Source organism: Acipenser ruthenus, chromosome 47 (assembly GCF_902713425.1).
Source record: "Acipenser ruthenus chromosome 47, fAciRut3.2 maternal haplotype, whole genome shotgun sequence".
Lineage (NCBI taxonomy): Eukaryota > Metazoa > Chordata > Actinopteri > Acipenseriformes > Acipenseridae > Acipenser > Acipenser ruthenus.
In genome coordinates this window covers 6,059,750-6,071,888 of record NC_081235.1, presented here as the reverse complement: position 1 = coordinate 6,071,888, position 12,139 = coordinate 6,059,750, and the positions used below count along the sequence as shown (strand labels likewise).

Genomic DNA, 12,139 nt, shown 5'->3' with positions numbered 1-12,139 from the left:
ACGATATGCCACTGTTTAGATGATTGAAAACAGACCCCTTTGTGTTGATTAATCTCACCGTGTTCCCACTGATCGCACTTAACCCCCTCCTGTCAAATTTGATCAAATCGAACAAAAGTCCTGCATATAGACCAGCAAACAGCTGAATACAAGACAGGCTGTGAAACGAGTACAGGAGCTTGCTTACATGTGTTCTTTCACATAACAAGAGACACAGAAAAGCAGAGTCATCCCCAAACAGAAAGCAGGCCATGGATCAACTTGCAGCTTAAAAACGTACAGTACCGGAAACAGGAGCCTTCCGCTTGAACCGAGGGCATCGCTCTTTAGTCATGTCGAAAAGCTTGAACATCATAATTATTCATTTTCCAACACCACCTTTTCCCAGAATCCTTCCCTTTAAGTGATCTTTTACAAACACTAGATATAATTTAACTCGCTACCTTATGATTTGCATTGACCTTGTTATGCATTGTTGTCAATACAGTACCAAAGCTTTCCTAAGGTTACTGTATGCAAAAGACAATGTTATTTTAAGCTGAAATGGCTGACTGTGCATGCTACAGCACAGTTGCTTTCATTCATTAATTCCCTGAAATATCTGCACAGTGATCATGTCTCGCTCTCCAAACCAGGCACGGATTTAGGTCACAGTATAGCAACACCTGTGCCAGATATAGGAGTACAGCAAGAAACAGTACAAATTCGAGAGGTCTGTAAACAGAAGTCACAATGCACTATGAATCCTAATCCAGCTGTGTCCCACTTCACAGCTGTAAAGTCCTAGCTGGTATGCATACAGATGCACAGCGTGGGAGGCTACAGCACAGTATCACCTCCTTGCATTTTGGATACACATCTAAAAGGATTTTGAAGTGCAGTTATGGGTCCCCAGCACTGTTCATCTTACACGGCAACAGAAACGAACACTGGATCAAATAAACAAGAACATAAGCAACTACTGTAGGACAAAGAGCAGCAACCAAATATTTCTTTTCAAGTTTCTCATGGGTCAGCTATGGAAGCTGGCAGCTTCTGCTTGCTATTTCCAGCAGTTCCCCTGGGAACTTCCGGCACTGCCTTCGTTGCTCTTACACCTGCAGATCTGTAGCACTGGGAGCTCTATCCTACATCTAAGCATTGACATTTTGTCATGCATTTATTTCTATTGGAAATGCATTACCTGATGGCATATATCTAACCCTTTTAGATAGTATAATGCAGGGATGGAAATTAGACTCCTATTGCATAGCACCATTCCAGGTTTTACTTCAAGCATGATTAGCGCCAGTGTCTAGGTAAGAAGCGCAGGTGTGACTCATAGTGAAACCAGGAATGGATCAAACTGCTATGCAATGGGAGTCTTATTTCCATCCCTGTAATGAATGAGGATGCTCATAGGATATAGCAGTGGGAGATCAGATCAGGCACCCAAAGACATTCTAGGGCTTAAACTTGTAAATGTGGAGATACTATATAATTATACGATTATATAATTTAAGTTAAAATCACACCTTGGTCATTAAGTTTAGGTTACTTACCACTGCAAGATATTTAAAAGGACTAGTTGAAGGCACAGGGTGACTTAAGGACTCTATAATCAAGCATCCTGGGATCAGAAGGGTTATAAAAACAGAGAGCGTTTCAGTCCACAGAGCTTGAGAACGACCAGTCACATGGGAACGAGGGCGCAGATTAGCTCAGCGTCTCTTTGGGCTCCCGTTCATCCAGGAATCAGATGATTACGAGACGGCTCATTCAAATCGCTTCACCCAGAAAGCAATCTGTGCTCCCCCAGTCTGTTCCACCTCACATAATTAAGGTTTTATTATTTGTGTTTCTGATCATTCTTTGAGACTCCCATTGCATAGCTGCCTGATCCATTCCTGGTTTTGCTAGGAGTTTAGACTGAACTTGTTATCTATACACTGGGGCTGCTAAAGCTCATGTGTACAGCTGGAATGGGTGAAAGCGTTATGCAATAGGAGTCTTATTTCCAGCTCTGATTTTATATGGGTCAATGCCGTATTAAAAAGATGCTAGGTGACTAATAACAACACCGCCCTACCTCCCCTTGTAATCACACAACACAATCCTCACCCTCTAGAATCATCACACCTACCTACTGCAAACACAGAAACTTCCTAAAAAGAACCACGAGGATGGGAGCAGCCCTAGAGACACAGGGTAAATTAAGCAACAAGACTTTGCAGGAATGGAAAAAGGACTGGATCAACCTGCTATGCAATGGGAGTCTTACAGTATTCCCATCCCTGTACAGCAATACCTATTTATGAACCATTGCATTAGCCTACTCCCTGGCATTCCCTTGCTTTGCAGTGAATGTTTTTTTACTCCAAAGCATTAATAGTGGGATTTATATGCATTTCTACTCAGGTATATACAGTAGCTATACAGGTGTAGGCAACAGCACCCCCCTATGTATGACCCATGGTAGCATCCGTTAAGTCTTGACTGGCTGTAGGCTTCTCCCATTGCTGCAGCGTGCAGGTGGGTTTACCTTCCAGGACAACCCACACGGTCCTTGGTTCAGCCCAGGCTTGGGACCTTCCTGCCTCAGCAGGTTACAGCAGCCAGTCCCTTCAGGCTGGGAGCTAAAAACAGCTTCACCCTCCGAGGGCAGCGATGTTATGCTCTCGCTCATACTTGGGATGGAAACGTTTTTGTTGTTTTCTTTGTTCAGAAATGTACTGCACTGTACATATAAGGGCATATTTGTATGAAGCAAAAAACAGATCTTTGAAATAAACTCTGAAAAGCAGGCACATCGCATACCGACGCTGGTAACCCTTCAAGGCACAAGGCATAACACACAAAATAAAAAGATCTTAACTTTCTTATTGTTGCAATGAGGTGCACGAAACAGGGTTTGAAATGTACCGAAGGCTGGATCAGGTCATCCAAATGGACAGTTTCCTCCTCGCTTTCAAAACACCTTCTAATTATATGTAGTTTTATATGCTGTGTATTATAACGTACTATACTGTATATGCTTGTATGCGCCCCAGTCTGTGGCTACCAGGAAATGCACGCCCTTAACTTTTTAAAAAGGTCATGAGTTTCTGGCAGTTCCAAACTGACACAACACGCTTGCTTTTACTTTAGATTCTTCTTATTATTTATTTAAACGTTGGATTCATAACCTTCCCCAAGCTATAGGATGAATAATACATGCAGATCAAGACCAAACAATGACATGCCACCACCATCCACTTTGTTGCAACAGCAACAATTACTTCATAGTATTATTATTTGTTTATTTAGCAGACGCCTTTATCCAAGGCGACTTACAGAGTCTAGGGTGTGTGAACTATGCATCAGCTGCAGAGTCACTTACAACTACGTCTCACCCGAAAGACGGAGCACAAGGAGGTTAAGTGACTTGCTCAGGGTCACGCAATGAGTCAGTGGCTGAGGTGGGATTTGAACCGGGGACCTCCTGGTTACAAGCCCGTTTCTTTAACCACTGGACCACACAGCCTCTTGTCAGAAAAATCACATGGACTTTTCAAATGCATTTAAATACTTGTATGTCTAAATGAGTGGCCATCCAGCACTGGGGTTCACAGCTATTATTATTACTAGTATAGTGCTTCCCCTTTATAATGCTGTAGTCGGGAGCCATAGTTACTTACGACCCTGTGTTCTTGAGTATCGGCTGCTAATGAAAAGTGGCACCATGGGGAGAATGGAAGCCACGGCCATGCTGTCTTTAACAGGTTCTGTGGTATAAAGGAGAAGAAAACAGCTTGGCTTTTAAAGCTACATTTCCTGCAGAACTACAGCCCTGACATTTCCAGTAAGGCGGATGTAAACTCTAGAGGTTTGGCTGCGTGACAGCAACGTCACTTCTACCCATGCCACCCTGTGATGTCAACTCAACGAGTCCTACAGCAATATGAAACACGTGGTTTTCTTATTAGGAGTGCATGCTAGGCTTTATTTAAATGTTGCTTTTTCATTTCTGAGCATGCCCTCAGTGCAATACCATTGTTTTAAGACACACTGCAGCAGAAACTGCTCCGACAAAAAAGGACACATTTTCAGGGTTTCCATCTGAAAGTGCAGGTTAGTCTTTCTTTGAGGTCAAAGAAAAGGTGTGAGGGGACTGAACTGCTCCCTCCCTCATCCCCTTAAGAGAAAGGGTGCTCCCTCCAGTCCAGGGCAGGCTTGAGGCATGGAGACTGAACTGCTCTCTCCCTCACCCCCTAAGAGAAAGGGTGCTCCCTCCAATCCAGGGCAGGCTTGAGGCATGGAGACTGAACTGCTCTTTCCCCTAAGAGAAAGGGTGCTCCCTCCAGTCCAGGGCAGGCTTGAGGCATGGAGACTGAACTGCTCTCTCCCTCACCCCCTAAGAGAAAGGGTGCTCCCTCCAGTCCAGGGCAGGCTTGAGGCATGGAGACTGAACTGCTCTTTCCCCTAAGAGAAAGGGTGCTCCCTCCAGTCCAGGGCAGGCTTGAGGCATGGAGACTGAACGGCCCGTCATCCCTTTTAAAGAAAGGGTATTGCCTCCATTAGCAGGGTAAATAAAGGAAGCTTGCTTGATCACATGTGCTATTCATGTATCGTGGACAAATATATCTGGACTGCTGTCAATCCAGCGCACACTAATAGAAACATTTAAAGATAAAACACATTAAATCTAAAAGGATACACACAATACCAAATGCACTGTGCTTCATCTTTGTAAATGGTTCTATAATCTCTACACACACACACACAAGCAGCTGTTGGCCACTCAACTAGGGACCAAAACAGATTGAAGGATTTAATATACTTAAGTAAAACAGCAAAGACAAAGCATCAAAACAGAGAAAAAAGCCTTGTTTTTCGCTCACCTAAAGAGGAACTAAAGAGATCAGATTGCAGTGTGTGTCTGTGTGTGTGTACATGTGTATCCTGTAAATACAATCGATACATCAGAAGCCACTGAGATCACTCGAGCCAGACCAAACTCAATGCAACGAGGCAGAGCAAAGCAATCGTCCTCACACTGTAGCACCGACGAGTATACAATAGTGGGATGCAACTTATTGTTTTAGGGCACCAAAAACTGAGCTGGAATCAGGTCCAGATTTAAACTTAAGACACCCTGTTCGAGGACTCGAGCCACGAAACACCCTTGCTAATGAATACAGTATTGAGAATGATGAATTGCATGAGTCAAATCCAGGGCCCTGGAGGTAAACACACAGTGTGCTGTCTAGAACCTGCTTTTTCATTTCTATTTAAAAACATTAAAGAAAACCTCAAGACATGTGAAACTGGAGTGGAAGGAGGGAGGGGGGGATTTTGCTCAGGTTGCCTCCCAGCCTAGTCGATTAAAGATTAATAGCCAGGAGACGAGGAATCTTGTTCTGACGTCACTCGACCTAAATTAACTTAAGCCTTTTTACGACACGTGTGTCAATTATCTGTCAGGACTAAGGCAGCAGCAGAGAGGCACCCACACAAAGGCAAAGAGCCTCGGATTGCAAACAGCCAAGCGAGGGAGACAGCGACACCTCCGGCTCGACACACAGGGACACACGGAGGGGTCAGAAAGGCGAGGCACTTCCGGAGGGGGGCTCTTGCAATCTGTTCATTGGAATTCATTCCAGGGCTCGCTCCGAGGAAGTCCGATGGAAACGAGGCTGAGACCACATGCAGTAGACTCAAAACTCTTACACTGGCTTGACCAGACTTGAACCAGGGCCCACTGTGGAGGGCAAGCAGCAACCGCCCGGGGTTAAAGGTGAATGCTTGCCAAGAGGTCACAAGGCAGTTGAAGAGTGCAGCATTTTACAATGGAATGGGAGGGGGGAGCAGCTGGGAAACAGACCAAACATGTTGCTGTTGACACAAAGGAATCAGCTCCCAGCAGATGAGGTCCTTGTGATGGGATCGCCAGCCACTCAGTTCTGCACAAGCTCTTTTATACTGCAGCATCATGGGCTTGTTAAACTGTGTACTGGGATATGCCCTACCGTTCAAAACACACAAAGATAAAAGCCTTCACTTCTGAGCTGGATATTCTTGCATTTTCAGTTTCTTTAGAAATGTTCAGTTCTCGGTACTGCTGTTCTTGTACACTTAAAAAAAAAAAAAAAAAAAGAAGCTACAGTATCACGACTTCTCGTTTCTGTTCAGATGAGGAAGAATTAAAAATGTCAAACAAACAAACAACGAAGCGAGCGTTTCATTGTGGTTTTGTTTCCTCCACAAACTTGTAGACATCCAGCATGTACTTCAATTTACAAAAGGATGCCAATTGAGATTGTTCTGTTTTTTTTTTTTTGTTTGTTTTCAATTTAATTGTTGCTTTCCAAAGAAGTCAATCTAAAAATGAAGACAGCAGGAGTTAACGTGTACAGGGCGGTGTCGCAGATGGTTAGCTGTTCAAACATCCCTGAACGGTCGTGGGCTGATATAAGCACTCTGTCTCACAACAATGACACACTTTTTAGGTTGCTGTTAACTGGTTTCTCCCAACGCTGTAGTTAATTAATCTATAACTGCCACTAAATGATATGAAACAGATCAGTACCCAATTACAGCAGATTTCAGTTATTTTCATTTTCTTTTTTCTGGCTGACAGTGGTGCTGCTATGCTGCAGGTTTCTGTTTGTGAGACAGACAGATGAGAGAGGACAGGAGGAGAGGGAAGATAACAGCAGGTAAAAACAAACAGAACGAATCGCTAGGTAGACATGTAGGGATCAACAAAGGCTAAACAATGAACACTGGAGCCCAGCTGCAGTTGTGGGAATATGATTATCTACTGAGCCAGCCCGGAGGACGTGGGAACAAGGAATTGATAAGATGGGGTACATTTTGACCCTGCTGTCTGGATCAACATTACAACACATTGATAGAATGTAGTGGAAGCAGAGTTCACAAAGTTCAGCTACACACACATTTAGGTAAGATGTACAAGACAGGCACGAGTGAGACGAGCTTACCTGAATCCTCTCCTGATGACAGACCATCTCCATACCCGAGATCTCCCCCAGAGAATCAGGTAACTGATCGTGATCTGACTTCTGTTTAAAACTAGGTGCCACATCTGCGGTGTCTAACAATCAATGTTTACGCTACAGGTGTGCAACCTGTGATTACTGGAAACGTACAAACGTAGCCACTGGAACTGAGTGCACTCGTTTGCAGACATCAGATTAAATGGGTTTGCTCCATTCCTGGTTTTACTATGAAATTGAATAAGGCACACCTGAGCTACCTATACGCTGGTGCTAATCAAGCTCATATTAAAACCTGGGTGAAACTGCTATGCAATACTAGTCTTATTCCCCTCCCTGACCTACGCTTTGTGGAACTGATTCCCAATCATTTCCTGTGGATTGTTCTGTTTGTGTCTGATGGATTTTTTTCAAAAGCCTATCAGGAATGCCATTTCTTATTAACTTTGAGGACAATGGTATTATTGGTTTGTATCAGTCAAGAGAAAATAAAACATGCATTAGAAAAGATATAAACAGCAGCCCTCCCCCAGGCTTGATTCAAGCTGCTACAGTAATAAAGGGATCACGATGCAGGCAGGCAGCAGCAGCAGCTCTGCAGGTCTGAAGCCTCCTTGCTGCAGAGCACTCCCCTTCCCTGGGTCACTGCCAGCAACAGGACATCGTTCTCAAGGAGATCAAACTAGAGAAAAAAGGAACCACACAACTTAAAGCAGCAGTGTCCTCTTACACCGTACCTCCACTGTTCAAGCGAGCCGAGCTGGGTGACCATGTTTCTAACCAGCCTGTTTCCCTTTACCACCGCAGGTTTGTCACTTTGGGGTTGCCAGGATCCATTCCTGGTTTTACTATGAAGACACACCTGAGCTTGTTACCTTTACACTGTGGCTAAGCAAGCGTTTGAAAACCTGGAAAGGGTGAAACTGCTATGCAGTAGGAGTCTTATTTCCATCCCTGGAATCCTCATCCAAAACCGGGTATACTTCGACACAGGCAACCAACTAATGCATGACGGCACCATTTTTTAATCCACTTATCTCTCCCTAACAAACGAGCAGAGTCGTGCGTTCGCTGTCTCTGTGCTCTCGGAGGTGTAAATGCTCAGCACTTCTGCTCCCCTTGCAAGCTGAAGGAATTTGCATCGGCAGTGAGTTTAATTCTTTACACGCTTGCTGCCTGTTTGCTTTTAGAAGTGTGTTGGTACAGCTCTTCTGCGTTTCATTACCAACCTGACAAATAGGATGTTTCATCTCAAGCGGCTTTTCAAAGCAAACACTGTAACAATACATACAAATATAGTACTATACAGAGATCAAATACACGCCAGCATTGACCGACTGGCCCCATTTATAGAAAAGCTTTTTCAAGGCCCTGCCCTGGAGTGGTTTATAGAACAGGGGATGTCCTGTTTTGTCTGAGACACACTTGGATAACACAGAGGGGTGCAACGATACACTAATGTCACTATAAAAACACTTATTCTTCACTCAAGGAGCTCTTGGTGAACTACAATGAGCTCTGTGCTGCTTTAGCTCGATACACAACTTTAGTACAATATATCATGGATTGCCATGCCCCTGTTAACACAGAGCCTTAACTACATGGCATGATTGCAAAATTCAATCACGCAGCTGCTGAATGCTGAGAAGTGTGGATCTGCATTAAAATATCACCTCAGGTTCAGTCTCTTCACCTTTGTGCAAAAACGACACCCACACAAATGCACTAATCCTTTCAGATATTCTATGGAAGCACTGCATAGTCACTCCGTGTAGTCCTGCAGGGCAAATTGCTTTTCATGTCCATGCAGGAAGCATGGAAAGAGCATAAATGAACAGACGGGTACAATGAGAGAAGCAAGGAAACTCAGACAGCTGTGCTGGTGAAGCAAGTGCAACTATCTCAATTTAATCAAGTATATCTATGAGCAATGACCAGGGTGCTGCATTTCCTTACTCGTGTGTCTGGAAATTACACAAATGCATGCAACCTTGAGTAATAACAGAATACTTTAAGTAAGGCACTTATTTTATTAAGCACATTATTATTATTATTATTATTATTTATTTCTTAGCAGATGCCCTTACTCAGGGCGACTTACAGTTGAATACAAAAATACATAAAAAGAATTACAGTACAATTAAGAGACAAAATACAGTGACTTCAGTCCTGATAAGAGCAAATACAAAACACAGTGCGATTTGATATCAGGGCAGTTCAAGAGCAGATAACAGTGTTGATAGATACATCAGGGTTAGATACGAGTGCAAGCGAAATACAAAATACTACAGATTGGGTTCAGTGCAGGATTAAATACAGTATGGGGTATATGTTTGCAACACCATGTTTTTGTTTTTTAATTAGTATACAAAACAATGCAATTGTCTGTATTGACACATGGATATCAATACATTTAGAAAAATGCTTTTTTTTTAACATCTATTTTTCCTCCAGATCAAATCTGCTTCAAACTGGGGATAAAAACACTACAATACATCAAACATCGAGTCGCCAGCTACTATCACCTCACGCCTGAAGCGGTATGTTCTGTATATGAATCAATAAAGCCAGTGCTTACATAAACTACAGCAAACCCCAAACACACACAGCAGAGCTGCCTGGGGTCACACCGGTGTAAACGGTGCAGAATCGACCGTTCAAACTGAAATATCAGTCTACGGCAATGCAATGCCTTTTATCTGTGTTAAACTGGGCTCGATTTATAAAAACAAGTCTCGCCACTGTGTGAGGCTTGCAGAAGCGCATAGGCTGCACAGGCAGATCACTTAATCCATTAAACCTACCAACGTGATATCATGACACAACATTATTAACAACGAGATAGATAGATAGATAGATAGATAGATAGATAGATAGATAAGACACACACACACAGTATTAACCTGCCCGCTGTTTTTCATCTATAATCTCGCGTCGACAATCTAAAGATCTGAAATTTGTGATGCGTGTAAAATCCCTATGTGTGTAATTATGAAAGCGCGTACCTGTCTCCCAGGTGTCCATCGCAAAGATAACGGTTTCCGTGTCATCAAACGCCACTGCCCCAGCTGAGGGGCTCGCTTCCCCGGCCTCGGCCGGGCTCGCCGCTCCCTCCGCCGCCGCCGCTTCCATTCGGGATCCCGAGATTAGGAAGAGGGCGAGCGACCCCCGTTGAAATACAACAACACGATGATCTCCAAACAAACAGAAAGAAATCACTTGCTATTTTATTATTGTTATTTGGTGACGGATATGCGATGAATGATGAGGAATACGAACGGACTGGCATGCAAGCCGCTTATCTGCTAGTGTTTTTTTCTTATTTATTATACAGAGAAGCGCCGCGCTAGCAAGCCGGCTGCCTCTGTTTGTGTCCGTCCTCCGACCCTCGCTTACACCGCACTCCATGCGCTCTACGTCATGAATTCTTGGGTAAGCGTGACCAACAGTGACGCAACCGTGCAACGAAGGTGCATGACGGTGACGTCATTTGTGAACATCGATTTTTTTTTTTTTTTACAAAAATCACGACTCAAAATAAATACATCTTTGCTGCGGTTTTGCAAACTAACCATTCGTTTCTATTGTATGCATTGCAGTATATGAACTGTGTGAATCATTGCAGAGTACCTTCAATCGAAGATATCTTAATTTGAAACGACAGTGTGGTCCTGCAGACTCTTATACTGCATTCTTCCACACAGCGCAATGTGGTTGCAGCTAAGGGGATATAAACTTACATATTGATTTGTCACTGTCTGAAATCCTCAATATCAAATGTCCTTGCATTGGTAGCAGCAATCGCCAGTTATAAAATAGAATGTAGACCATCAATATCCTCCTAATGTTCCTTTAATTGTCAGTTTTGACTCACTCCAGTCCTTGCTTTCAAATTGCAAGCATTGAAGGGGGGTGAGTGACAGTGGTACTGGCGCTAAATACCGGCAGTGAAAGCACCAGTCTTTCACTTTTAAATTCGCGTAGCTGTGTACGCCGTTGTGATCCTCTTGATGAAGAAAAAAATGCTGTAATTGTCCACTAGAGGGCAGTCCAAGCTAGTTTTCCATTACGCCAGACTGTAAACACACCTGTGCCAACAATAGTTAATCTTACCAACCAGATAGTGCAAGGGTTTGTCAACTCCAATCTTAATAAAATGAGTCAGTGTTTTCATTCTTTTCTGAAACAGCACTAATCTTTAAACTGGGTCTATATAATGCGGAGTCTATGTAATTAATCAAGTGAGATCTTAATTGTACACACAGTTTAAATGACAGAGAGAGAGAGAGAGAGAGAGAGAGAGAGAGAGAGAGATCAGTGCCTGTGAGTCTCTTTAACGTGTAAATATAACAAATGCCAGGGAGAGGAATAGTGTAAAGAGTCCCAGGACAGCAGTAATTAAATCTGCCTCTCCTAAATCTGCAAACAGACCCCAGTATGTGGAGAGTTCACAGTCAGTTCAGCTGCTGTTGATTGTGTGTGTGCTGTCAAGGTCTCATCAAACATATGGTGTATCGCTGGCCTTCTGACAGAATCGTTGACAGGTCTGGTTGAGCGATAACAGAACCACTTGAACTCAAAGCCGGTACAGTAAGTATATACCTGAGCAGTCTGTCTGGAATTTTCTGACAGGCTGTGATTGCACACTGAAGTCAGCAAGTTCATCAATACTGCTACTCAGACCGGTCTGATGCCTTGACTCATGAAACATCACTTCTGTTTATACTTTTTTTAACCCACTTTCCCCACATAATATGTTGCCCTGCTGAAGGCATAGCAAAGTGTAATAAAGCATTGTAAAGGCACAGGTACTGTAAAAGCCCAGAAAGGTACGGTAAAGCACATTTACAGAGGTTAACTTTTAAAAATGTGCAGTCAACACATGTCAACACATAGAGATATTTTCAAACAAAGAGCTGATATGAGTCTAAAGTTGGGTAGCGACACTAATTAACTGTAGGGATAAGGGAATAGATTTTAGAATCTACGCCTCAGAATTATCGATGATGTAAAGATTCTGGAATGCTTAAAGGCAGGACAAGAAGAGACGCAAACAGGATTCTAAAGGCGTGGAATTTGTCACAAAGAACGTTGTTTGTTCTTTTCACGCACTTGTTTTCCAGACGTTACAACCAAGGGGCCGGGTTTGTAATGTGTGTTTT

General features: G+C 43.3%; 1 protein-coding gene across 5 annotated transcripts in view; it reads right to left on the bottom strand.

Annotated features, from left to right (window-relative positions):
- The window catches only part of LOC117401243 (phosphatidylinositol 4-phosphate 5-kinase type-1 gamma-like), a 33,109-nt gene extending 22,707 nt beyond the window's left edge, over window positions 1-10,402 (bottom strand). For 4 of the 5 annotated variants that reach the window (XM_059013843.1, XM_059013839.1, XM_059013842.1 and 1 more), the window contains exon 1: window positions 9,983-10,402. In XM_059013843.1, coding sequence (XP_058869826.1) covers window positions 9,983-10,109 — 127 coding nt within the window. In that variant the 5' untranslated portion in view covers window positions 10,110-10,402. The remainder of the gene's footprint in view (window positions 1-9,982) is intronic. The other variant, XM_059013844.1, reaches the window with a different exon arrangement.
- Between the last annotated feature and the right edge of the window lie 1,737 nt (window positions 10,403-12,139).